At 54.2% G+C, this 27,667-nt stretch overlaps 1 protein-coding gene across 7 annotated transcripts in view; it reads right to left on the reverse strand.

The window, feature by feature from the left end:
* Positions 1-27,667, reverse strand: part of TRIM9 (tripartite motif containing 9) — a 68,290-nt gene that overhangs the window by 1,247 nt on the left and 39,376 nt on the right. Inside the window, exons 4-12 of one of the 7 annotated variants that reach the window (XM_061997726.1) lie at positions 18,166-18,276; positions 17,638-17,791; positions 15,556-15,713; positions 13,472-13,610; positions 7,314-7,502; positions 4,772-4,813; positions 4,118-4,141; positions 2,842-3,145; positions 1,798-1,960 (exon numbers count right to left, since the gene is read on the reverse strand). In XM_061997726.1, the coding sequence (XP_061853710.1) occupies positions 1,798-1,960; positions 2,842-3,145; positions 4,118-4,141; positions 4,772-4,813; positions 7,314-7,502; positions 13,472-13,610; positions 15,556-15,713; positions 17,638-17,791; positions 18,166-18,276 (1,284 nt within the window). Of the gene's footprint in view, positions 1-1,797; positions 1,961-2,841; positions 3,146-4,117; positions 4,142-4,771; positions 4,814-7,313; positions 7,503-7,885; positions 8,046-11,218; positions 11,440-13,471; positions 13,611-15,555; positions 15,714-17,637; positions 17,792-18,165; positions 18,277-27,667 lie in introns of those variants that run through there. The other 6 variants (XM_061997727.1, XM_061997721.1, XM_061997720.1 and 3 more) reach the window with 6 other exon arrangements.

Below are 27,667 nucleotides of genomic sequence, written 5' to 3' on the forward strand. Positions count from 1 at the left end.
CATGGTGGTGAATCAGAGAATCACTTTGGTTGGAAAAGCCCTTTAAGCTCCTGGAGTCCAAGCCCTCCCCTCACCCTGCCAAGCCCACCACTAACCCATGGCCCTCAGCACCTCAGCTCCATGGCTTTGCAATAGCCCCAGGGATGGGGACTCCCCCACCTCCCCGGGCAGCCTGGCAGAAGGGCTGACAACCCTCTCAGGGAAAAAGCTCTTCCTCAGCTCCAATCTAAGCCTCCCCTGGGGCAACTTGAGCCCATTTCCTCTTGTCCCATCACTCATTACTTGGGAAAAGTGCAAGGTGCTGGAGCAGGGCCATGCTATGGTACGCAGGAGTGCTCAAGTGCAACCTTTAATGGTCCCTTCTGCCCGAGCCATGTTGGTTCTACAAACATGGGGAGTGAGGCAACACAGGGACAAAGGGAAAGTGAAAGTAATACTGGAGACTTGGTGCTCACTGGGTCAGAGAAAGCCATGGGATAGGGGCAGGTGCTACTTGTACAGAATGTCAGGGCAAGAACGGGCTGGTCCTGCAAACACTGACTGTGAGGTGCACATGGGGGGGTCCGGTCCCCTCCATAGGTACTTTAGGAGGAAAGCACAATCCCTTATTTTACTGGAAGAGCAGTATTTTCCCCTTCCAATACAGATTTATACAAAACTTTGTCTGAAATGTGATTATTTCCCTCCTGTTTTTTAGTGACTTGCACCTTTGAAGAAGGATCATGAATGGCTTGCACTCATTAGCAGCCTTTTGTCAGCATCCCACAAGACTTCTGTGTTGTTGGGGGATTTAAGCTCTGCCTTGCCCAGAGAACTGTCAGAAAGCTGAGAGGCTCTAGAGACACACTTGTCTGTTAGGGCTGCGTGGAAGATTGTGGTGAGAATTAATCCCAGAACAGGATGTTTTCACCACACCAAATGAATATAGCAACCTCTAAACCCAGCGCAGACAAGATGTGCTTCTTGAATGTTTCCTAATTAGACACCGGGACGCTCTGGGTTTGGGACGGTACCGACCAACCTCTGCTCCAGTGCTGTTGGAAAACTGGTCACCAGCTTGGTCCTGGAGCACAGCACATCCTAATGCATGTTCTCTAATTTACAGAGGCCACTTAGTGCCTCTGCCCTTGCTCAGAGGTGATGCCTTTGGCACCCACTGCAGAAGACCACCTGAGGTCACTTGTTACGTGCCACAGGTCTGAGGATGTGCCTGGGCACCTGTGCAGTGCTGGAGGTGCAAGCGGTGCTGGATGTGCCAAAGGCAGGCCTGGGCAATGTGGGAGAGTCACTGAGGGAGAGGAGAGCGAGGAAGGGATGAGTGAGAAGATGAAAATACCAGCTAGGCCCAGGGAGCCACTGCTTAGTGATGGTCAGGAGAGCTGAGAGCTTGGGAGAGAGGGAGAGAAGAGGGGTTTTTAACACCCCAGAGGAAAACTGGCTTGAAAAGGTGCCCTTCTCCCCGGTGAGGCTCCTGTCTGGGTCCTGGGAGAGCTCTAAGAGCTGGTGGGGCTCTTGCGGGGCAGCACTGCGACAGGGAGTTGTCAGAGCCCATCAGGCAGGGAGGGCTGGAGAACCCCAGCGTGTTCCGAGGGAGGAACCTGGGCTGAGGAGCCAGCGCCAGTAGCCGTGGCTGCAGGAAGGGTTTACGGACTTATAGGTGGTTTAGGGTGCAAGTTCAGCTCTTTCCCTGTGGCATGAGAGCCCTCTCTGCTCCACAAAGTCCCCGTGCTTCTGAGCAGCCACACATACCACAGTGGCAGCAGCTTCAGAGCGGGTCTGCCTCGTCAAAGCACATACCTGCACGTTCCTGTTGAGGCTGACGGCGGGGAAGAAGAGACCCTCCAGGTTCTCAAAGGCGACAGGCCCTTGCTGGTCCTCGTTGATGGAGAATGTCAAGGTCCTCCTGGTCAAATCCAGCAGCACTCCCACCGTGGCACCTTTTGTTATCCCGCCCTCGGTTCTGCGGGGGAGTGAAAAGATCAGAGCATCTCTGGGGCTCTGTCCCTCCTGCTCCTGGCTCAGGGTTCAGGCTGTGACCTGCACTCATCCCAACCATGCTCAAGAGTCCCCAGGCACCTCCTCCTCAAGAGCTGCTCTCTGCTGGCTGTGATGTTCCCAAAGCCAAAGTTACCTGACAGAGCAGCCACAGCAACACAGCCACAGGGCAATGCAAGGGGCTTGGGGAGCAAAAGGTCCACTTCAAAACAGGACACGGGGTAATGGCTATTTGAAATGCCCCAGAGGAAAGAGGGTGCATTTAGATGAAATGTAAGGAAGTTCTTCCCTGTGAGGGAAGACGCTGCCCAACGCAAGTTAGATCCCATGGGCAGGTTAGATGGGGCTTGGAGCAACCTGGTCTGGTGGAAAGTGTCCCTGCACATAGCAGGAGGTTGGAAGGAGGTGAGCTTTAAGGTCCCTTCCAACCTGAACCATTCTGGGATTCTATGAAAACCTGCTGACCTATCAGGGAATGGCCTTTGAAGTGGCAGGAAAGTGGCACCAGGCTCTCCCCAAACCACCAAAACCTTGAAAGCTGCCAGCTCTGTTGGCCTCCAGGGAAAGCAAGCAGCAGCTGTGGCACAGGGATAAAGGCAAACACTTATTTTCTTGTTGCACGAGCTGCAAGGCCTCAGATGTCACGGGAAGTGCAGATAAAGAGTGGGAAGGGTCAGCACAGAAAGAGCTGGGAAACGCCGGAGCCAGGTAGAACTGGGGAGGCAGGGACTGTCTGGGGCAAGGGCACATCCTCCGACAGAGGCGATAAGGTGGGTGTCTGCAGTGCCACTGCAAAAGCCACGGGCTGTGGTCTCTGAGGGGAAGGCCCTGCTCCAGACCACGTACCTGTTGGTGTGCGAATTGTTGTGCATGAACCAGCTCCGGTTATTGTCCACGTACATGGCCCAGGCCTTGTCGTCCTTGCCCAGCATGGCATCCTTGAGGACATCAATGCGTGCCACGCCGAAGGCCGGGTCGGGGTGGTTATCGTAACGATCGATCGACAGCTCCCAGTAATGGAGCCCTTTGGAAAAGCCCGTTTTCCCCAGCACAACCCTGTCATCATAGCTGTTGCAGGTGACAGTCAGGTTGTCATTAGAAAAGATGATGTCAGCGTGGGCAGAGGAAGGATCGAAAGAAAACCAAGCAACTGGAACACACAAACAACAGGGGGTTAGTGTGGCCGGAGCACGGCCGGCGGCGAGCAGCGAGGCCAGCGCATGCCGCATGCAGGGCCGAGGCACGGCGGGGTCGGGCTGGGGCAGCACGGGGCGGGCAGGCAGCGCGGCCCAGGGGCTGATGGCTCATGGAGGTGGGCACCTTCCAGCACGGAGGGATGCTGCTGCCACAGCCTGCCAGCCTGGCGCGGGTTTACGGACGGGATTCGGAGGAGTTTTGCTCTCGCTGCTCCCTGCTGCCTGTCTGTGTCCATCCCTCCCACCGTCTGAGCTCAGGAGCCCACGGGATCCTCACAATCCCTGGCCCCAGCCGCAGGGGACATGCGATCCCGGCCAGGCCTCCGGGCTCTAGCGAACATCGCTCACTTTTACGACTAAGGGTTACTCATGCAAGCAACACACTGCAGGCTCAGGCCCAGCGCGGGGAAGGGGACGGAGGATTAGCAGCTACACTCTGTGTGCGCGTCTGAGGGCGGGCAGTCCTGGGAACCAAAAGCACACACTAAGGCCTACATCGGCACAGATGCCACGTCGCACCGAGAGACCTCCCTGCGGAGCAGCCAGCCAGACGTAAGACAAGAGCTAACTCGTGGGAAGGCTGGAACAGGGCCCCAAAACCTCCACGACTCGCGACGGCTGCTGCTTTCAACACACGGCACTCGGTTACTGCGAATCTGACAGACACAGCGGCACGTCCTCGACAACACAGAGGCTTTCACAAGCCACCAGCCCGGTTCCCCAGGTGGTTTTCTCCAGCGGTCACTGACAACGTGAAGTGACACATCCACAACAACACCACTCTGCCACGCCTGCGGGAGGAGACTCGGCTTGAAAAACGAAACACTCGGGTGAGCTTTGTCGATGGATTTATTGGAGGGTTCCACGAGACAGCTCACATGCACGCGGGCGCCCGCTGCCGCCGCCCGGAGCGGCTGCTTCCGTACCTGCCACCATTTTTTTAATGTCAACTGTGGTCATTCCCAGGGCAAGGCATGCAGGAGAGAAAACAGCACGTGAAGGTGGGTAAAGAAAGGAAGGAGAGACGATTATCTGCTCGCCCGCTTCTCTGGCGAGCGCACGGGCCTTTTGGGGTGTGGTGGAAAAGTGGGGAGAGGCTGGGTGTGAGCATGAGGTGGGAGCTGCCCTCAGGGGGGAACCCCACAGGGATGGGCTCAGGGATCCTTCTCCCAGGGGCCTTGTGGTCAGTCTGATGGGGGTGAGCCAGCAGGTCCCACCAGTTAGTTGCCGAGGGGCTAATCACTCCCTCGACATTTGGAGCAGCTTTAACAAACTGGGATATATATTGCTTTGAGAAGGAGGATCGATTCTTAATTACAGGGACAATTCCAGAGCACTGAGTTCGGGCTTCTCTTTAAAACCATCCAGGGGAGAAAACCTGAAAATGCCTTTACATCATATGGCAACCACCATTCCTCCTCCGAGTTTGCTTACTGCTGTGACAGCCGAGAGCCCTGCAAGGAGGGTACGTGCAAGAAATGCTGCTCAGCCACCAAAGAAAAGGTAAGGACTCAAATACAGAAGAACAAAGGATGAGCATCGTGGAAAAGGTGCCAGTTAATGGTAATAAAGATACTTGCCTAATTGAGAGTAAGGCGTTCCTTGTGTCTCAAAATTGCATCCTACAAAGAGATACTACATTTCACACATCACAGCTAAGACATAGCAACCACCTGACAAAGACTGAGGAGCACTGACCCATTCCCTAAGCATCCAGCCAGGCACGGGAGGCCTGATTCATTAACAGCCAGGGAGCATGGAGAGGGGACACAGATACAACCCATGACTTTGAGGGCCATTTGGTGAGTCTCACCTCTGGGATGCGTGGAGTATCTGCTCTTTTCTGGACAGAGCATCAAATCTGGTTCCGAACTGCTTCTGATGCCAAATCATTGCACTTTCCTCCAGAAAACACTGGGAATTTTACCCTTGGGGGAATTTCTAGGCTGCTTGGTAAATATGCTCTAGATTGACCCTCAGATGCCCAGTGAACAGGGAGTGACTCGGTCTCTTTAGGATCAACAACCCCAGTTGCTACAGCCTGGTGCCCTTTGGGTGCTGGGGAGTGTCTGAGGGGGTGACATGAGCACTCTGCAACTCCCTGACAGGAGGTTGTAGCAAGGTAGTGGTCAGTCTCTTCTCTACAGCAATGAATGCTAGGACATGAGGAAATGGGCTCAAGTTGCCCCAGGGGAGGCTTAGATTGGAGCTGAGGAAGAACTTTTTCCCTGAGAGGGTTGTCAGCCCTGTGCCAGGCTGCCCAGGGAGGTGGGGGAGTCCCCATCCCTGCAGCTATTGCACAGCCGTGGAGCTGAGGTGCTGAGGGCCATGGGTTAGTGGTGGGCTGGGCAGGGTGAGGGGAGGGCTTGGACTCCAGGAGCTTAAAGGGCTTTTCCAACCAAAACGATTCTATGATCCTATGCTTTGAATGTAGCTGCACAGGCAGAGTGTGTTGGGGTGCCCTTCATCCTCCTGTGACCAGGCTGTGCCTGACTACTGCCCACAAACACCTCCTGGGAGCTCGACTGCGGCCAGACACTGATCTGGGAGCTTATCCTGATCCAGGAGCTTATCCTTAGACAGGAGCTTGTCCTTGCCAGGAGGACAGGGCAACATGTTGGCACTGCACGGGAGGGCATTTGTCAAGGGTGCTGCATTTTAAGGAAACCCCTGTCTAACTCTGTGACTGGTTTTCAGCTCTCCTCTGGCGAGGGAGCAGGTTTTTTGCGCTGCTGACATGTGTGCTGATGGGAAAGCAACCCATGATGCTCCATGCACCTCCCCAGGCTGTTTTAATGAATCACACCACGTGCCCCTCTTCAAAAAAGTGTCTTTCAAAGTCTCTGCACATCACTGTGAAGCAAGTTCACCAGACTGCAAACAGCACGGACACACGGGCACGGCCAGGCCCCCGTTTTGCCCTGTCCCCCCCAACCCTAAGCACAGGGGTCTGTACTGCACACACAGGTCCTGCTCACGGCCAGGGTGGTAGGTCTGGGACTGGACACAACGTTAAGAAACACCCGTCACAAAACAGAGTAGAAGCCATTAGTGCACAGCGGTACGATGGGAAAGAAAGCCATAAAAAGCAGAAAGAAACGAAAGTTGCAGGGCCCTCAGTTATTGTGGCACAGGTCATGCTGCAGCATTCCTCATGCCAGGGTTAGGGGATGGAAACCAAACAATCGGGGGCCCCCATTCTTCCTGGGCTTACACCAGAGGAATTACTCCACTGGAGCCCAAAGAGTGGTGTAAATCCAGAGCGGCGGAAGAATCAGGGCCCAGGATCTTTAGCAACAAAGGATGTGCAAAGATTGGTTAGAAAACAGCTCTGGGAGACGCACTGTGCCAGTGGCTGCCTGACACTGCCTGTGGCCCACCGTGGCCCGCCAGGACCGGGCACGAGGAGCCCGGTGAAGCGCCTGCAGGCACTGCCCAGCAGCAGGGGCAGCACGGGAGGGCTGTCCTCTGCCCTGCCCTGCAGAAAACCAGGCCTCCAGATGGTCACGTCTGGTCTGCCAAAAAAGCCAAGCCCCATGCTCAAAGCTGAGCCCACATGGTCAGGGGCTTCGGGAGCCAGACTGTGAGGGGTCTGTGAGCTGGCCTGGCCGGGGCCGTGCTCGCAGCGAGACTCGCTTTGTTCTTCAGAGGGGTCTGAATGGAGCAAAGTGATTTCACAGAACAAACCTCACAGCAGAGGTTTCTGGTTCTGTGTTTACTGGTCATATTGGGGCAGCAAACCATTGAGATGTCCCCATAGGTTTCTCCCAGGGAGGGTCTGTTCTTCCGACTGGACACGAGATCAATGCAAACGAGAGACGGGGGATCCGCTCGGAATGGTTCAGCTGTGCCAGGAGCAGCATCCACATAAGGAGTTACTGTGCTGCTCTGTCACCCCACACCTAAAGCGACCCAGGCTGGCACGTACAGATGGAAACAACACGAGAACTGCACCAACCAAAGTCCCTCTGCGGCAGGAGCAGGGCACTGACAGACAGAAGGAGCTCCCTCTGCCACCCGCATGTCATGGGCAAAACAAACACAGCGGAACAAAACAAACAGAGACTTTGGAGATGCCCAGAAGCACAGATCAAGAGGCAATGCCAGAGGCACTCGGCTCACCGGCTGAATTCAGGGACTGTAAAGAAGAATGCAAGCTGAGCTGGTGGGCCGAAGATCTTAGCTCAAAGTAGGATCTCCCCGAGAAGCTGGGTTGTAGGTTAAGGGTGGAGGAGAAAGGACTCATTCTACGAAGCTGCGATCTTTCCAAAGGCACTGGAAAAGGGAGGCTCTGTTCTTCTGACTGCGTGTCTAAACGTAAGATCAATGCAAACTAGAGATCAGAACTGGGGGTGTGCTGGCTGCCATCGCTCCGGGGCCCGAGCCCAGACTGCGGCGCAGAGCGCAGATCCATGCTGGCCTGCACGACGCAGAGCTGCCTGGAGCCGTGCAGCCCAGAGAAGCCCCTCTGGGACAGCCTCAGGGGACACCTTTGCATCTTCCAGAACGTGCCTGTGCCAGCTCGACAGGTCCAAACTGCTTTTTGTCTTTCCAGCGAGTGCTGCACCTCTGCATGGGAGCGCGCCTGGACAAAGGCACACAGTCCCACGCACACTCCCCAGCCTCCTTCCTGCACTCTCATCCCTGGCTGGTCCTTGTGCACAGTGATTAGTGTAAAACAACTGTGTGCAGTAATTATTGTGCACAATGATTAGGGGAGTAAAAAACAGGTGTTTGGTAACGCTGGCAGGCATTTTGCGGGGCTGGACTAAGCTCTATCACCCTAAGGACCACCAAGCACCCACCTTACTCAAAGGTTGTTCGGGATGTTGTGTTCTTGGTGTCCCTTTGTACCTGTCAAAACACATCTGAGCCTTACAGTAAGAATTTAACTCATGTGATTCACAGCAACACGTCAGAGTAGAGGGAACCTCTCGAGCCATTGGTTCCCTGCTGTCACAGACGGTCACCTCCTGCAACCTCCTCCCTGGCCTTGTCAAGGGATATGTTGGCAGGGAAATGTAGGATCCACCATCCTCCACACATTCAAATCAGATAAACTGCAGCCCCAGCCTTTGTGCCTCAGCTGTGAGTGCAAACTGAGCTGGAAAGCACGTTAACACAGATCAAAGGGAGCCTTTCTTTGCACAGGGGGTTGTAACTTCTGCACTTCGTTGCTGCATGAGGCTGTGGAAGGAAAGAGCGTCAGTGGGTTCAGGCACAGCTTAAACTATTGCACAACAGCTCCACACACTCAGCTCACAGTTAGGGAGGGATGTGCCCATCTACCACAAGTGAGAGGAACTATTACCAAGAGTAGCCAGGCTCCCAGCTCTCCTTGACTGGCATCTTATGTTCCTATAGCTCCTTGTAGCCTGTCTCCCCTTGTGCTGTTCACCCAGCCCTGGCTGCTGCTGAGGGTCATTCCATGGCTAGTAAGGAGCCCCAGATGAAGAATTGGGCGTGCAAGAAGAGAAAAGCTTCTGGTGCTGGAGTAAGCTGGGGAAGGTGGTGCCCAAGCCCCTTTGCCTCATCCCCAGGGTGGCAAAGGTGGGCTGGCAGCAGCTGCTTGTGGTGTTGGCAGAGTTGGACAAGTTACCGTGGGAGAGGGGAAAGGAGGGCACAGAGTGTGAAAATGCATGTGTCCCACCCTTATCCTCTGATCCTAGGCTGTGTCTCACCAAGGAAACAAGAAGCACAAAGCAGACTTGCCTTGAAACTCTGCAGCCACTTCTAAAACTGGAGACTCAGTGGAGACTGAGAAGGAGGAGCAGAGACACAGCTCTTCCCCTGCACTGGCTCTTGGTGCCTGGCTGCAGGCATCCAGGAGAGCATGGCTGAAGGCATGAAGCAGCCCAAAGGAAGGGCAGACAGACACCTGGGGAAGGGTGAGAAAGAAGCAGCAGGTTTTGGCAGGAGGAAGGTCGAACCTCTGCACCAGCCAGGAGAGCAGACCTGGGCCTGGGGAGTAGGCAGGGATAGCGCCCTCCAGCACTGCTGAGCTCCTCCATCTCCATCTGGAGAGAGATGGCCCCTCATCCTTCCATCCAGCCTGCTGGAGAGCCCATGGAAGCAAACAACACTGGAGGGACTTGGAAGACATTTCAGAGATTAGAGGACTGCAGCATCTCTCTGAGGAGGAAAGGTTGCAAGCCCTGAGGCTATTTAGCCTGGAGAAGAGAGGGCTGATGGGGGACCTCACCAATGCTGAGAAATACCCAAAGGGTGGGTGTCAGGAGGATGGGGCCAGTCTTTGTTCTGTGGTGCCCAGTGCCAGGACAAGGAGTAAAAGGCACAAGCTGAGACACAGAAAGTTCCACTTAAACACAAGGAAAAGCTTCTTTGGTTCTGAGGTGAGGGAGCCCTGGCCCAGGCTGCCCAGGGAGGGTGTGGAGGCTCCTTCTCAGGAGGTTTCCCAACCTGCCTGGACATGTTCCTGTGCCCCCTATCGAGAGGAATCTGCTTTAGCAGGGCTGGATGAGCTCTGCAGGGCCCTTCCAATCCCCACCATTCGGGGATTCTGTGAAAAGCAACCCAGCAGCCACTCACAGAATCACAGAAAGTTAAGGGTTGGAAGGGACCTTGAAAGATCATCCAGTCCAACCCTGTTGCCAGAGCAGGCCACCTCGAGTAGGTCACACGGGAACTTGTCCAGATGGGAGGTCTTCTCCTCTGATCCTTCCAATCCTGTGTTAGGTGTCACTTCCTGGGAGCAGCTGTCTGCATGGGAGTGTGACTGTTGGAGTAGAGTCTTTGCAAAGCCTCTCAGAGGCTGCTCTTGCTGCAGCAAGGCTGTGGGTAAGGAGAGGTGGCAATGTGCTGGGAGGAAAACAAGACAGGGTCCTGCAGTCAGCACAAGATTGGCCAGAAAACCTGCTGGATGAAGAAAGAGGAAGAGAGATGGAGCTGCCCAGCCCAGGGAGGAGGAGGCTGGGGGACCCTGAGGTCTCCCAGGGGTGAGGACAGATAAGTGGTGCTGCCACTGGCCAAGGTTTTTAAGCTGCCTGTGCCTTGGGACAGGGTCTTTCTTCCAGACTGATTTCCAAGCCTTCAGCTGAACTTCATGCAGGTGCTGAAGAGACAGAGAGATTAAGACAGGCCATGCCTGGCAGTGCCTTGGAGCCTGCAGTAATGGCCCTGGAACACACTGTCTAAGGTGTGACAGGGCAAGAGGTACTCCCAGTGCTGCTGTGAAACAGCCTGACCCCAGCTAGGGAGAGGGCCCAGTCCAGTTAATTGCAAGGGCTGCAATGGACATAAGATGTGTTCCAGCTAATGTACATTACCCCTTGTCTTATCACTGGACACCACAGAAAAAAAGGGATGCCCCATCCTCCTGACATTCACCCTTAGGTACTTATAAGTGTTGATGAGATCCCCTCTCAGCCTTCTCTTTTCCAGGCTGAAGTCTCAGGTCCTGCAGCCTTTCCTCATAAGGATGATGCTCCAGTCCCCTGATCATCTTGGTAGCCCTGCACTGGACTCTCTCCAGCAGTTCCCTGCCTCACCAGGGCAGAGTAGAGGGGGAGCAGAACCTCCCTTGACCTGCTGCCCACACTCTTAATTACTCCCAGAATGCCAAAGGCAGAAGCAAGATCTCAGTTAACTTCCACAGACTGTGGATAAGCATCTCTATGCCATGACTAGCACCCAGCTTTTAACTCACATCCTCTAAGCAGAATTCCTCATACCCAGTGATAGCAGGACAGCCATGTTCACAGAGGTGTTCTCTTCATATCGAGCTCATCTCTTCTTTTGTCCTCTCTTCTTGCACAAACACTTTGCAGCAAGCTGCAGAACATGGCTGATGGGCAAAGCTGAGCCTGCTTCACACAAAACAGCCCTTAAAGGCCTGATGCTGCTGGAAGGGCCAGAAATAAAAGCTGTGATGTGCAAGGCAGACGTATTCAACAAGTCACTCAGATATCTGGAAGCTGCACAGAGATGTAATTTATTTCACTTTTGAGTCCAAGAGCTCAGACAGTCTCAAAGAGCAGAAAATGCTCCAGGCCTATTTCTTCCTTTCCTTTGTGCTGGGATAATAAATGTAAAAGCCCACTCAGTGAAAAGGCTGAATGCAGCAAACTTCCAGCCGATGGCAGAAGAGTGAAAGGTCTGTTTGCTGGCACGGAGAGAGGCACCAGCCCCAAGTACAGCCTGGCCTGATGCTTCCTCAGCTATGTTCTCCCAGGTTCCTTCGTATTTGGCAGCTGTGCAATAGCTGAGCTTGGCTTGACAGTGAGAAGACCTATGAGACGAAAGCAGAGCTGGAAAGATCATAGTGTTCCTGGTTGGGATGATTTAAAGCCCAACTGGTTTTGGTGAGGAAACTGCACCTCAAATGGGGCTTAGGAGACACAAATGTGAGGAGAAGTCAAAGCTCTGCTAGCTCCTGCAAAGGCTGGTGATGTGGGGAGGTGATGTGGGTGAGAACTGTTGTCCTTCAGGCTTTGGGGATGGCCCTGCCCACCCAGTGTGGGGCTGGATCTGGGGTGTCCCATCTCTGCATCTCCAGAGGAATGCTGCAGCTTCCTCAGTGCTGGTGCCCAGCTTTGTAAACAGGCACATAGCCCTCAGATGGATGTGTCAAGGCCTCTGTGGCTTGTGATTTGAAGTTTCTTCCTCTTGTAAGAGAAAGATTTACCATAGGTTTGCTCTTCACTCTACCTGTCACATGTGAATCTTATTCCTTACCACCCTTCTCCTGCCCACACATCCACACCTGCTACATGCTCTTTCTGAGCTGGAACAGTTATTTCCTGCAGATGTGTGCAGGCAAGCAAGTGAAAACACCCTGAATGGCCTTGCTCAGCTTTTGACTTCTATTATTTCAACAGAGCCCCCTTTTCCTTCCTGCTTGAGCAAAGCCACCAGAGGTGCTCTGTGGTGAGAAGGCTCTCACCCTCCTTCTGCCTCACCAGCAGCCCCACGAGCTGAGTGTGTTCCCTCCTGACCCTAGACTGCAGCTGCTGGCAGCAGCTGTGGCTGCAGGAACATGCTGCTGTTCTCCAGCATGGCTTGGAAAGAGAGATTTTAGTCTAGGAGCAAGGAAAAGGGATTCCACAGAGCATGGTAAACTCCCCAGGAGGGATTTCTGTCTTGGGTGACAGGTGTGCTGGTGGGGGCTGATCTCTTCCTCCACAGCTGCTGCTTCTGACTCCCGCCTTGGTCCTCAGAGCTGGCCTTGGTCCTCTCGCCTGCATGTCAGAAGCAAACTATTTTTCCATGACAGATTAAGTGCCTGGTGTGACAAATGTACTTAAAGTCAGGGGGGAGGCTCAACCTGCAAGGGGGTGTTTAATATTCTACCTGAGCGTCTGCCAGTGCAGGAGGGGTGATGCAGATGATGTGCTGCGGCTGCTGCACACTCCTGGGCCTGCAAGGACAGCCCTGGGGCTCCACACTCCCTCTGCTCTCCATTGGGCACTGCCAGGGGCTGGAGGACATGTGGTGTGGCCATGGTGTTGTGTAGCCATGCACAGCCCTCAGCACATTTGCTTTTAAGTGGAATTAATGAAAAAACACCTTGGCTTCCCTTTTTGTCACACAAAACCCTGCTGCAACCACATTTTAAATACCTCTCTGCAGGCTGCCTCTGACTGTACCTCCCCAAAGAACACCTTCTGCAAAGGAAAGGGGTGAGTGAGAGATTCTGGCACTGGTCAAGGGTCATGAGATGCCATCCACCCACCCACCAGCACTGCAGGGACTGCTGAGGCACTGGAGGAGCAGGGGGGCAGTTCCCTGCTGCAGGGACTGCTGAGGCACTGGAGGAGCAGGGGGGCAGCTCCCTGCTGCAGGGACTGCTGAGGCACTGGAGGAGCAGGGGGGCAGCTCCCTGCTGCAGGGACTGCTGAGGCACTGGAGGAGCAGGGGGGCAGCTCCCTGCTGCAGGGACTGCTGAGGCACTGGAGGAGCAGGGGGGCAGCTCCCTGCTGCAGGGACTGCTGAGGCACTGGAGGAGCAGGGGGGCAGCTCCCTGCTGCAGGGACTGCTGAGGCACTGGAGGAGCAGGGGGGCAGCTCCCTGCTGCAGGGACTGCTGAGGCACTGGAGGAGCAGGGGGGCAGCTCCCTGCTGCAGGGACTGCTGAGGCACTGGAGGAGCAGGGGGGCAGCTCCCTGCTGCAGGGACTGCTGAGGCACTGGAGGAGCAGGGGGGCAGCTCCCTGCTGCAGGGACTGCTGAGGCACTGGAGGAGCAGGGGGGCAGCTCCCTGCTGCTGTGCTAAGCTGGGGGGCCCCAGGCTGCCACGAGTGCTTGGGGCCGTGCTGCTCCTTACCCTCGGATGTCTGCAGGACCAGGGTCTTGCTGTAGGGGCTGACTCCTGATTTGTTGAAGGCTTTGACACGGGCGCTGTACGTGCTGTTGAAGTGAAGCCCATCCACCGTGCACATGGTCTCCTTGCCCACATACACCTCCTGCAAAGCAAAGACCAATCAGTGCCCAGAGCACTGCCAGGGGAGGGAGAGCAGCTCCTGGTGTTGTGACACACAGGGTCCAGCCACGCTCACAGGGCACACTTATGGGCACTGAGCATAGTCAGAGCAGAGCAAAATGACCCTTTGACTTGCTCCCTGATGATACTCTGGGCTGCATCAAAAGCAGCGTGGCCAGTAGGTCAAAGGAGATTCTCTCTCTCTACTCTGCTCTGGTGAGACCCAACCTGGAGTGCTGCATCCAGCTCTGGGACCCTTAGCACAGGGATGACCTGTGCTGGTTGGAATGAGTCCAGAGGAGGCCATGAAGATGACCTGAGGGCTGGAGCCCCTCTCCTGTGCAGACAGGCTGAGAGAGTTGGGCTTGTTCAGCCTGGAGAAGAGAAGACTCTGTAAGATCTTACTGCAGTCCTTCAGTACCTAAAAGGGGGACAGACTTTTTAGCAGGGCCTGTAGTGATAGGACAAGAGGTATTAATTTAAAACTAAAGAAGGGTTGATTCAGACTAGATAGAAGGAAGATATTTTTCACAATGAGGGTGGTGAGGCCCTGGCACATCCCAGCCCCTTCCCACTGCTGGCAGGATAAGACTGGTGGGCTGGGGAGTTGCCTTCACCTTACTGGAGTGGCTGTGCTGAGCCTTGCTTTCCCTAAAACCAACCTCCTGCTCCCTTCTCTCTCCAGATCCCATGAATGTCACCTCCTTCTGCCTTGACTCTGTGCTGGCTCCTGCCTGCCTGTGTTTCCTTGTGGCTGCACTCAGGCAATGCAGTGGGCTGGTGCCTGTGCCTGCTCTCGGTGGCTGTGAACACGCCACGATAACGATCAGCATGCCGAGTCGGAGAAAAAGCATGTTTAATTGTGTCATTACAGCAATTTAAAGTCCCTCAGGCCTTAAACACCTCTGCTTGCTGGCAGCTGGCAAACCCATGAGTCTTTCATGGCAATTAGCATACCTTGCATGAAATGTTTAGCCACCTAAAATGATGGAGCTCCAAAAGTGTTCTTTGCATTTGCCAGTCCTATTGGTGACTGCAAAGGAATTTCCATTCCCTCAAATAACTCCTCCTTCAGAAGAGCCTGCAGCTTGTATGCACCATCAGCTTCCCTGGGCACCTCAGCAGTGAGTCTCTTGTCTCCAGGGAAAGAGAGGACTTGGGGATGTGTGGCTGGAAAGCTGTCCAGTGAAAAGTGAGGGTGTTAATTGACAATGGCTGAACATGAGCCAGCAGTGTGCCCAGGTGGCCAAGAAGGCCAATGGCATCCTGGCTTGTGTCAGCACTGGTGTGGCAGCAGGAGCAGGCCAGGGATTGTCCCCCTGTGCTGGGCCCTGGTGAGGACAGAAACTCGAGTGCTGTGTTCAGGGTTGGGCCCCTCACTGCCAGAGGGACACTGAGGGGCTGCAGTGTGTCCAGAGCCAGGCAGCGGAGCTGGGGAAGGGGCTGGAGCACAAGTGTGATGGGGAGCAGCTGAGGGAATGGGGGTGTTCAGCCTGGAGAAGAGGAGGCTGAGAGGAGACAGGAGCACTCTCTGCAACTATGTGACAGGAGGCTGTGGTGAGGTGGGAGTTAGTCTCTTCTCCCAAGTAATGAATGATAGGACAAGAGGAAATGGGCTCAAGTTGCCTCAGGGGAGGTTTAGATTGGAGCTGAGGAAGAGCTTTTTCCCTGAGAGGGCTGTCAGCCCCTGTGCCAGGCTGCCCAGGGAGGTAGGGGAGTCCCCATCCCTGGAGCTATTACAAAGCCGTGGAGCTGAGGTGCTGAGGGCCATGGGTTAGTGGTGGGCTGGGCAGGGTGAGAGGAGGGCTTGGATTCAATGTGAATGTCTTTTCCAGCCAATGCTTCTCTGATTATATGACTTGCAGAATGTCTGGGCTGCCAGGGGTAACACCCTGCTGCCAGGACTGGTTTTATGCCCCTGAACCTACCCGGAACTGGCCGCCGTTGCCATCATCGAGCTCCAGGATGTAGCCTTCCACCTGCACCGTTGACAAGGGGGGCTGCTTCCAGGACAGGGTGGCACTGTTGTTGTGGGTGCAACACTCCTCGAGCTGCAGGATCGGGGGGGCCGGCACTGGGGACGAAACTAAACACAAGTTAGTGTAACCCTGGCTGCCAGCACCAGAGAGGAGGAGTGGGAGGAAGGCCACAGCACACACGCTTCAGCCAGAGCATTTCTTGCCTTCCCTGCAAAGCCAGTGTGGCACGAGGGATGAAACTGTCATCTTGTGGGTGTGAGGTAGGGAAGAAGCACCACCAAACTGGCCCAGGCTGCCCAGAGAGGTGGTGGAGTCAAACCAAAACCCTGGAGAGTGTTAACAATAAGAGACAGAGCAAATCCCAATCGCTGTTCTGCACCGAAGAAAAGTAAACCCAGGCAGACTTATTTCTGGTTACCCTTGTTGTTTTCAAGAAGCTAGCAAGCAATGAAACAAACAAACAAACAAATCAGTTATTTGAACTTTGAACTGGAATTACCTCACAAGCAGCAAGGTCTGTGCTTTGGGGTTTTCAGGAGTGCAATACAGATGCAGCGGCTTCAGTAGTGAACAGCCCAAGTCCATGTACTTTCAACCCACAAACAGGATCAGTTTGAGGTAAAAGATCTCACTAGTTCCCTGTGCTACCCAGCCTTGCTCATTTATTCTTTCTCAAAACATCAGGGTTCATCACTGGTGGGGTTGTTCCCAGCCCTGGAGGGATCCCAAAGCCGTGCAGCTGAGGGTCGTGGGTTAGTGGTGGGCTGGGCAGGGTGAGGGGAGGGCCTGGACTCCAGGAGCATAAAAAGGCTTTTCCAACTAAAATGACTCTATGACATTCCTCCACCCCACAGCCTGGTGAAGCTGAGATTTCCCCAGAGCTTTTCTACTTTCTTCCTGTTTTCTAATGAATTTTGGTGAACTACAGCAGCACAACAATGTACTGCTACAAATCCTTCTGGACTCTTCCCAGCAGCCAGTCCCAAGCCTGGGACACCCTCCCACACTCTCTGCAGAGCTGCCTCCAGCAGTGAGCCTGCAGCCCTTATCTCCAAGCCAGTAGCATGCACACTTTTCCATCCAACAAATCCACTGCAACAAAACAAATGATGCTGGAGCATCAGAGACGAGCCTTGGGGTCTCAACAAGGAGTGTCTCATCTTTTTGCCATGTCTGTCCTCAAAGGGGAAGCACAAACTGTGAGACCTGATGAAGAGATGAGTGTGTGTCTCAACAATGCTAAGTGTCATGGAATGATTGCCCTTGACCTGCCAAAAAAGACTCAGGGTCCTTCCACACTGTTCCAAGCAGAGCATCCACTCTGGGCTTCCTGTGGGACCCCAGGGCTGCCCCTCCATCAGCTCAGCCAGCAAACAGCCCTTGCTGCTGAACATCTCCCAGGGAGGCACAAGCACATTGCAGAGAGGTCCCCAAAGAAGAACCAGACATTCCTTGTTCTCAGCCCCTGCATGCTGCTGGAGCTGAGGCTGGGAGGCCATGCACCCTACAGCCTCCCACAGAGGAGACATGAAGGACTGGCAGCACTTTTTCTGCTCCCACTGCTGTATTTGGGCATCCACAGGTGTGTAATGCAGCCTTCTCCTGCTCTGATAGGCATGGAGAGGTGACAGCATGACTAACACATCCCCTGAGCAGGGATAGCCCTCCCAAACCTCAGCAGAGCTGCTCATCCTCCATCCTCAGCTTCACTGCCCAAAGTCTGACAAGAGCTAGTGAAAACCAAAAACAGTCCCCATCTCTGGAGCTCCTGGAGAGCTGTGCAGCTGAGGGCCATGGGTTAGTGGTGGGCTGGGCAGGGTGAGGGAAGGGCTTGGATTCAATGAGCTTGAAGAGTTTTTCTAATCAAAATGATTCTCTGATTCTAAAGCAGTGTTAGTCAAAAGCAAGCACCTGGCACCTTGATCTGGCATGCAGCTGCCCAGGGAGGCAGATAGGGTTCCAGACACACAGCAACAGGCATACCCCAGCAGGAGCAGAGAGGCTTTTGGAAGGCACTGGAAATACCCTTACCTTTCATCTGCACAAAGTCGAGCTGGTGGATGGACTGCAGCAGAGGGGCATTGTCGAGGTTCAGATCGAAGTCTGTGGTCATCCGGGGTGTGAGTGTCCCCTTTCCCCACTGGTCCTCAGTCAGGTGCACTCTCCTGATGAGAGCATCTGAGATCTGGTGGGAAGGAGCAGCCTCAGTTGTTAGATGGGCTGTGTGCTGTGCTCTGTCCCTACCCTGCCTTCCTCCTGCCCTCTGCCCCCCGGCTGCCCCTGACCGCCGAGCGCTGGGACATCACCCTGCTTCACAGCATCGTCCCCTGCTGCAGCCTCAGAGCGGCTCCCCAGCACCTTTGGGGAGTAAGACACACCCCTGGCCTGGTTCTGCCTCTGTCTTGCTGAGACTTGAGAGGCTGGTCCTGGATTTTATGGCTGGAAAAGCTGGAGCCACCATCCTCAGTGTAACTGCCCTGACCTGTTACCCCAGGGCCCTGGGCTCTGCAGTGCCCTCCCGCTCTCCTGGGAGCCCTGACGTGATGAGCTCTCACCAACCTGCAGGAAGCCACTGGGGTCGTTCTCCTTGATGACCTCCAGGCAATACTCCATCAGCCCCGTGGTCTGGCGCAGCTTGACCGTGCAGTGAGAGATCTGGTCCCGCACCACCTGCAACACAACAAGGAGAGCACCGTGCCTCAGAGTTTTGAGAGGCAGCACAGGGACAGGGGCAGGGCAACAAGAAAGCTGACAAAGACTCAAGGGAAGAGAAAAAGGCAGAACTGGCCAAGACTGCTACACCGAATTCCAGACCCTTGAAAACCTGGAGAACAGTAAGAATCCCAGAATCATTTCTGTTGGAAAAGGTCTTTAAATTCATTGAGTCCAAGCCCTCCACTCACCCTGCCCAGCCCACCACTAACCCATGGCCCTCAGCACCTCAGCTCCACGGCTTTGCAATAGCTCCAGGGATGGGGACTCCCCCACCTCCCTGGGCAGCCTGGCACAGGGCTGACAACCCTCTCAGGGAAAAAGTTCCTCCCAATCTGCAGTCTAACCATGAGCCAGCAATGTGCCCTTGTGGGCAAGAAGGCCAATGGCATCCTGGGAGGCATCAAGAAGAGTGAGTAGCAGGTCGAGGGAGGTTCTGTTCCATCTCAACTCTTCACTGGTGAGGCCTCATCTGGAGTCCCATGTCCAGTTCTGGGCTCCCCAGATCAAGAGAGGCAGGGAACTGCTGGAGAGAAGCCAGTGCAGGGCTACCAAGATGATAAATGGGCTGGAGCATCTTTCCTATGAGGAAAGGCTGAAGGAATTGGGGCTGTTCAGCCTGGAGAAGAGAAAGCTGAGGGAGGAGCTCAACACAATTATCTAAAGGGTGGGTGTCAGGAGGTTGGGTCAGCACTTTTTTCTGTTTTATCTAGTGACAGGACAAGGGGGAATGGGATGAAGCTGGAACACAAAAGGTTTCATTTAAACATAAGAAAAAACTACTTCCCTGTGGAGGTGAGGGAGCCCTGGCACAGGCTGCCCAGGGAGGGTGTGGAGGCTCCTTCTCTAGAGGTCTTCAAAACCCGCCTGGACATGTTCCTGTGTGATCTGATCTAGGTGGACCTGCTGTGACAGGGGGTTGGACTGGATGATCTCTAAAGGTCCCTTCCAACCCCTGCCATTCTGTGATTCTATGATTCTGTGAATCTAAACCTTCCCCAGTGCAACTTGAGGCCATTTCTTCTTGTCCTGTCATCCATTACTTGGGAGCAGAGACCAACTCCCTCCTCACCACAGCCTCCTGCCAGGGAGTTGCAGAGAGTGCTCCCGTCTCCCCTCAGCCTCCTCTTCTCTGGGAATCTCTCAGAAGCAGACAGTGCAGGTCTGCACCTGGTGCCAGCAGGATTTCTGTCCCAGGAGACTGGCAGAGCTGCTCAGGAAGAGGGATTTGATGCTTTAGAAGAATGTGTTCATGGCAGATAATTATTTTTCTCTGGAAGAGCTCTAAAGCTGTGGAAAGTCGTTCAGTAGGAGGAACAAAGCTGTTCAGCTCTACAGACCAAAGCCATTCAGCATATTACAGACAGGAAAGATGAGCTTTGCCTCAGCATCCGCAGCTGCAGCCCGATGGGAAGAGCTGCAGTAAGCAGCAATTGACAGTTCTGAAAGCTCCATTGTGCCCTCAGCACTGCAGCCAGTGAATCCCAGCATCCATGTGCCCACCACTCCATGGGCACAGCAGTGGAATGACCATCCTGGGCAGGGGAGCACCTCCTCTTCAGAGCATCCCTATGGGTTTGAGGGATAGGGAGGATGAAGCATGTGTCAGTCTCCTGCCATGAATGAAGCCAGGTTTCAAAGGGGGCAATGACTCCTGCAGAGCAAGCAATCACATCATGTGTTCTTTAATGATAATTTAATCATCTGTACTTAATCATCTAACTGCAGGTTGTAGTGAGGTGGGGGTTGGTTTCTTCTTCCCTCCCCAGTAATGAATGACAGGACAAGAAAAAATGGGCTCAAACTGCCCCAGGGGAGGTTTACATTGGAGCTGAGGAAGAACTTTTTCCCTGAGGGGGTTGTCAGCCCCTGTGCCAGGCTGCCCAGGGAGGTGGGGGAGTCCCCATCCCTGGAGCTATTGCAAAGCCGTGGAGCTGAGGTGCTGAGGGCCATGGGTGGGCTGGGCAGGGTGAGGGGAGGGCTTGGACTCCATGATCTCAAAGGTCAACTGAAATAAACAATTTTATGAGCCCATGGTTTCCAGGCTGTGGCAGAAGGAGGCTGAAGCAAGGCTGGGGCTGGAGAGAGGGCTGCAGGCAGCACACCCCATCTGCAGGGTGGAAAGGCAGCAGAGGGAGCTCCTGTATTGCTCCATGATCTGCAGAGGCTTGCAGAGATACTAGATGGCTCTGAGCCAGGGCTAGTGAGCAGCATGATTGGCACACACTGGTTTTGGCCTCAAAAGCTGTCATTAGAGGGAAGAGCTCATTCAATGCCAGTTTCTAACACTTGAGTGCACAGGAATGGCTCTGCACAGGGATGGAGCAGAGGCAACAGCTAGTCCTGGAGATGTGACTCCCATGCTGACCTTTTCTGAAAGTGTGGGCCAGCCCCTGAGCTTCCTCTCTTTGGGGACAGTTGGTCCTTCTGGGTGGGCAAAGCCTTGCAGCAACCTGCAGCTCTTGCCATGCAACACAAAGCAGCCCCTTGCATTCATATCATCCCTTCTGCCTACAGAGAGAGTGCTGGGGTTTGCTCTGCCCTTGCAAGGGCTGTGTGGGTGGTTTGGTCTCTCAGCTGCAGACCATGGTGTAACACTGAGTGTGAGATGAGCCCTAACCATGCTGGTAGAGCATATCCCAACTGCAGTGGCCAGGCCAGAGCAATGTTTTGCATTCCTTGCCTGCTGGGCTACTGATGGGCAAGTGGGTATCCCACCCTGAACTCCCACAGAGGCAACCCCCTTATTTCATGTGACACCCCCCTCTGGGGAAATGCACATACTGCCAGGAAGACAGTAAAGATGGGATTGGTAAAACAATCTTCTTATCTTCTTTGTAGCTTAAGCCTAAGTCTGGTTTGCCCAGGATAATGAATTTGAGCCCCTCCCTGCCCCAGTGATGCTTTTGAAGTATTACCAGCAGAGCTGCCATCTGCTCCTGCCAGCCAGACATGAGCCTCCAAGAAACAGCATTTTCTCAGTGAAGACAGCAGGGTGTCCCAGGACAACCCTGGACATGTTCCTGCTTCACCCAGCACCCTCTTGGCCAAGGGACGAGGCTACCAGCGAGGCAAGGGGACCTGCCACCACTCCTCCAGTGTCCATGGGACATCTGTGGGGCTTCCTGGCACTGCCTGGGAGGAGAGAGGTGGAGCAGAGAGATGCCACCTTGGCTTTGCCCCTCTACCCTGCCGGCTCCCTGGCAGCAGGGTGAGGCACAGCAGCTCCAGGCTGATTAATTACCAGGCTTCCTGCCTGATTATCCCTGCTAATAAAGGCTTGGTAGGGAGTGGAAGTGCTTGCTGCAGGCTGCCACTGAGGCTACACAAATCTTTATGCACGTGAGTGCTGAGATAGAAGAAATTACATTTAAATACAAGCTTTTTTCCTCCCCCATAAAGGTGGTGAAACATCAGAGCACAGAGGCTGTGCAGGGTGCAAGCCATTCAAACCCTGACTGGAAACAGCCCAGGCCAGCCTGCTCTAGGTGCTCTGAAGCTCCACCCAAAGCAGGGGCTGCAGCTCTGCCCTGGCCCACACCTTCAGCCCCAGCAATCCTGCCCTTCTGTAACTTCTCCTAGGATCCCCTTCAGGGCTCCAGCACCTATTCATCTGGAGAGCTAGAGCATGAAACAGGAGCTTGATTGCAGCATTTAGACAGCAAGCAAGCCAACAGCAGAAATCCACAACAAACACCAACAAACTTTACCACCAACAAACTTTTTTCAAGGCAAGAGGAGGAATCTCTAGTTGGGATCTTATGGAGCTCTGTGGCTTTACACCTTCTGCACTCCACACAAATGAGAGGCAGAAAGGAACAGTGAGATCCCATGAACTGCTTTGATTGGGGAAATGAAGGATGTTAAAAACAAGACATAAACATGCCCCACACCTTTGAAGGCAAGGGCTAAATCCAGCAGGGCCAGTGAAGCCAATTCCATTTGGCCTCCATAAGCCTCCTGCAGTTCTCATGAGGCATCAGGGATTTCCTGGGGTGCCTCAGCTCCCTCTTACCCCCAAACCCAAGAATGTTTTGATCAACCATGGAATTATCATAGAATGATTTGGGCAGGGACACGTTTCACCAGACCAGGTTGCTCCAAGCCTCATCCAATCCACCCTTGAACACTTCCAGGGATGGGGCAGCCATGAAGAGAGCTGAAAGAAATCAGGGAACTCCACAAGCCCATGCAAGCAAACAAGGCTGTGCTGGGCTGAGGGACAGCCTCAGGAGGCCTCAAAGGACTTGCAGCATCCACCAGATTGCCAGGAAAACCAGGCTGCCGTGAATTCTGCATGGAGGTAGACAGTTTACAAACCTCTCCTGGAACCATGTAGGTAACACGAAGTGGTGGCTTCTGATGGGTAAAAAGGCTATTGGGACAGCACGCTGGCTGAGCTGGCAAGAGGACTTGGGCAGCTCCAGGCATTTTGTTTGTGGTCATTTTTATCAAATGCTTCCCCCCCCCCCCCCCGCCACTTTTAGGTGCCAAAGGAGGTGACAGCCAGAATCTGGCTGCTAATTACAGCCTATAAAAAGGACTTCTGCTGTGCAAGCACAGCAGCTCATTACTACCTTAAAATAGGAGAGTTATTTCAAGAGCTTTTCTTCCCTGTAAGATGACATTAGCTGTAATTTGCATTTTAATGCCACTCCTAGAAGGCAGCAACATCTGCACTCATCTCTACTTTAATGTCTTCCTCACCTTCCTCCTCCTTTTCCTACTTGGCTGGAGAACTGGCTTTCCAGGCACTCAACCTCACCTGAACCCTGGCTCCTCAGCCCCATGAAGGGGGGTGTTATGGGGAGCAGCACTGCCAACCCAGAAGGAAAAATGCTGGGTGGAAAGATCTCTGGGTGAGATGCCAATGATTTGACTGTGCTCAATTCCACAAGCATGTCCTCTGAGCAGAGCACTTCCAGGTGCATGTTTCCATGGTGATTTGCTTTTTGCTATTGGGAGAGGAGACTCAGGCAGGTGCTGGGAAAAGCAGAGTGATGCTGGTGGTGGCACACACTGGAGTGGCACATGCTCCTTCTGATTAAAAGCTCCAGCAAGCATGGGAAGGTGTGATATGAAGCCCTGGTCTCCAGCACAGAGAGAAGCACTGGAGAATGGGGCATGTGGACAGATGCTACAGAGGACAGACTTGATCCAGCTCTTCAATAAACAAGTGGAAAAAAGGAAACTCCACACAAGAGAAACAGGATGCAGACAGGAACAGTGAGACCCCATGAACTGCTTTGATTGGGGAAATGAAAGATGTTAAAAACAAGACATAAACATGCCCCACACCTTTGAAGGCAATGGCTAAATCCAGTGGGGCCAGTGAAGCCAATTCCATTTGGCCTCCATAAGCCTCCTGCAGTTCTCATGAGGCATCAGGGATTTCCGGGGGTGCCTCAGCTCCCTCTTACCCCCAAAACCAAGAATGTTTTGATCAATCATGGAATTATCATAGAATGATTTGGGCAGGGACAGACCAGGTTGCTCCAAGCCTCATCCAATCCACCCTTGAACACTCCCAGGGATGGGGCAGCCATGAAGAAGGCTGAAAGAAATCAGGGAACTCCTCAAACCTTTGACTCATACAAGCAAACAAGGCTGGGCTGGGCTGAGGGGCAGCCTCAGGAGGCCTCAAAGGACTTGCAAGCATTCACCAGATTGCCAGGAAAACCAGGCTGCCATGAATTCTGCATGGACAAAATACAAGGCATTCCCTGCAGCTGAACCCCAGCTCTGCAGAGCTCCTCATCCTCAGTGCCCAGCTCCAGTGCTGACACCATTCCCAAGGCTGTCAAACACCATGGCGGGGGAAAACCACGGCAGAGCGTGGAGGGATTTGGATGAGAAAGCAGCAGTCTGGTATCTGCATCTTTAGGAAACAGTGCACCTCATGATGAGCTGATCTGACCTGTGTATCCTGTCTGGACTATGTGTGCAGAAATGATCCTGTTTCTCATCCTTTCACCAGTGACCTAATCCAACAGGGGACACCTGTTCCCTCAGGCCTCCTGGAAAACCCTGGCTGCAACTAAAGAAGAGGCAAGGACCAGCTTTCATCTCTGAAGATCTGGATAGTAGCCCTTGGTGAGTGCTTCCTACATCATCAGCTCCCCTGGGAAATGTGAGAACCACTGTTTGACTGCAAGGGCTCTGCAGCCAAATCACCATGCTGAAATCACAAAGACAGCCTGTGACCTGAAGGCCAGAAGAAGGCCAGAATTGTCCACCACACTGCTGAGAGCTTAAAGGAGGTGCTTAGGACTGAGGAGAGACTTATTCCTGGGACAACACTGCAGGGAAGCCCCTATGTCCCCTGCTCAAACTGTCCTGTGCCATAGAGCATGGTAGACCAAGAGAGGTTCTCCTCCCCCTCTATTCTGCGCTGATCTGGAGTCCTGTGTCCAGTTGTGGGCTCCCCAGCTCAAGAGAGACAGGGAACTGCTGGAGAGAGGCCAGCGCAGGGCCACCAAGATGCTGAGGAGACTGGAGCATCTTCCTTATGAGGAAAGGCTGCAGGATGTGGGGCTGTTCAGCCTGGAGAAGAGAAGGCTGATGGGGCAACCTCATCAACACTCACAAATACCCAAAGGGTGGGTGTCAGGAGGATGAGGTAATACCTTTTTTTCCCTGTAGTGCCCAGTGCCAGGACAAAGGGTAACGGGCACAAGCTGGAACACAAGAAGTTCCACTTAAACACAAAGAGAAACTCCTTTGTTGTTGAGGTGAGGGAGCCCTGGCCCAGGCTGCCCAGGGAGGGTGTGGAGGCTCCTTCTCAGGAGGTTTCCAAACCCACCTGGACACGTTCCTGTGCCCCCTGATGGAGGGGAACCTGCTTTAGTAGGGGGTTGGGCTGGATGAGCTCTGCAGGGCCCTTCCCACCCCCAGAATTCTATGATTCTATGATCTTCCCTTGGGGAAGGCCATATTGGTCCTTTGAAACCCAGGGCCAGCAATGAGAAGCAGGACAGAGAGGTGTGGAGCAGGCAGCTGGCCCCACTGCTCCTGCAGATACTATTTTGTAAAGCCTGGGTACTAAATCTGAATCCAAGAGCAGGGGGAGAGAAATGTAAGAAATGTGTCCTCCCCGCTCTGGAGTAATTAGTGTTGGCCCACAGGCCAGCCCTGGATTTGTGCCTGCCTCCATGAAATATGTGTCAAGCCAAAGTAGGTCAGTCTGAAAGCCAAGTGGAGCCGAACTCCGGGCGCCACAGGGAATGGGAACCCGGGCTCTCTGCTGAAAGGTGCCTGTGGCCTTGTGCCAGCAGCAGCCTCTGTCCTCTGTGCCATGGCCTCGCTCCCACGGTGCCACAGGGTGCCATGATGGCCGACCTCCCAGCAGGCCGGAGGGGCAGCCACGGGGAGATGGGCTGCAGCCAGGGCACCGTGGCTCCATGCTGGCACCACAGCCACTCTATGGATCTGAAAGGACTCTGGGGTGGCACAGCTAAGCCTCCTCAGTACTCTGTCTGCTCATCTCCTCAGCTGATTTGCTCTGGGGACATGGCAGTGCCAAGAGGATGTGCAGGCCAGCCTAGCAGGCTCTGGACTGGTCTCTTGTGGGAAGGGGTGAAGCTGTCACCACAAGCCAGCAGCCAACATTGTCTTGTCCAAATGGGACCACTGTGGCCCCCTGGCCCTGCAGCAGGACGCACCATTGCTCCAAATTTGGTGCAGAGTGTGTGCCAGGGCTGGCACCAGGCAGGAGGAGTGGGGAGGTGAACCCTCTGCTGCAATCTCACATCCTGCACACCATCCTTCCCAACACTCTGGAAGGATTCCTGCTCCCACTGCAACACTTCCAGTGCTCCAGGGCCTTTGAGCAAGAGCTGGGGCCTTTGTTATCCTCCCTCAACCAGCCCCAAACTCAGGCAGCTGGGGGAATGTCCCAGCTGCTCTGGGCAGGACACTGCTCCTTTTCCATGGAGCTGCAGCTGCTGCCTTTGTCTGGGAGGGTGCAGCCCATGCAGCCGTGACCCAGGCAGCCCCTTCCCCTGGGGGATGGGACACAGGGGCACTGCTGGGGAAGGGGGCATCTGCCAGAGCCCTTCCTGCCCCTGCAGCTCCCTTACACTGGCATGGGGAGCTAAGAGCTCAGTCCTTTGGGGAGGGAAGCTCAAGGGCTGAAAGCCAAAAGCTGATTCTTCTTTTAAGTGCTGGGCCTGCCTAATGACACAGCCCAGCTGGTAAGAAGTGCAGGTGGGATGTACATGTGTTAAGGGGACAGGCTAGGATGTGGTAAGAGCAAGCTGTGGGATGTGGGTCCCTTCCTCCAGCCAAAAAGTGAAAGGCCTCTTGGGGTTGTGCTGAGCAGGGAAATTGCTTTGTGCTGCCTGGCTTTGTGGGAGCTTAATTAAGCATGCCCTAAAGGGGGAAAGAGAGCCCACCAGGCAGTGGGAGTCCTCTCTGTGCCTGGGAGCCAGGCAAGCAGCATGGCATGCCTGCTTGGGGTTGGGCTTTGTTGTAGGACCCTGACCACTGATGGGCTCTGTCTCACAAAGCTCCTATTGTCCATCTCCTGATGGAAAAAACTCACCAGCCCTCACACTGCCTCAGTCTGCAGGCAGGCTGCAGACTAGTGGCCTCCTCTCTCATTTTAGGCAGGCCCAGGGATCCCTTCAGGAGCCTCCCGGGTGGCCCAAGGCAAGACTAGGGGTGATGCAAGATGAGTCAGAGAAGAGACATAGTTGTTTCTATCAGAACACTGAAAGGTCCTTGGAAGAGGGACTCTGGAAGCACAAAGGGATGTTGGTGTGAACTGCCTCAACTGGTCCCTATCAGTGATGACCAGGGTGTAGATGCCTTGTCCAACAGATCCTGGGCACTGCTATACTCTCCTCACAGCTCCCAGGGGAGATTTGGCCCTTTGCTTCCCTTCTCAGCTCCAAAACAGCTGAAAAGACACAGTCCACTGACTGCAGGAATAATACAAGCCAGGAGCCCCTTTTCACAGCTGATCTCAATGCTCAGGTTGAGATCTGCACCTCAACTCCCCTAATGCCACCAATTCACCTCCCAGTGCAGCCACCACCCTGAGGCCATGAGGTGCTCAGTAAACAGTGAAAACTGAGCAATTCTTCCTGCCTGGTGACAAAAGTGGCATCCCATGACATCAGGTGTCCCAGAAGCTGAAGCCAGCAGAAGTTACAGGCACTCAGCATCCTGCAGGACCATGCTAGTAGTTTGGAAGCAACACGGGACATCGACAATGTGAAAAGCAAGAAGAGGGTCTCTCCAGTGACCTCCCTGTTCCTGCTGCAGCTTTATCCCAACAAAGAGCATCTCAGCCCTCATGCCCATCTGGTGCCTAGCCTGTACAAAGCCTTCTGACCACCTTAGTCAG

This window comes from Colius striatus, chromosome 6, assembly GCF_028858725.1.
Source record: "Colius striatus isolate bColStr4 chromosome 6, bColStr4.1.hap1, whole genome shotgun sequence".
Classification (NCBI taxonomy): domain Eukaryota; kingdom Metazoa; phylum Chordata; class Aves; order Coliiformes; family Coliidae; genus Colius; species Colius striatus.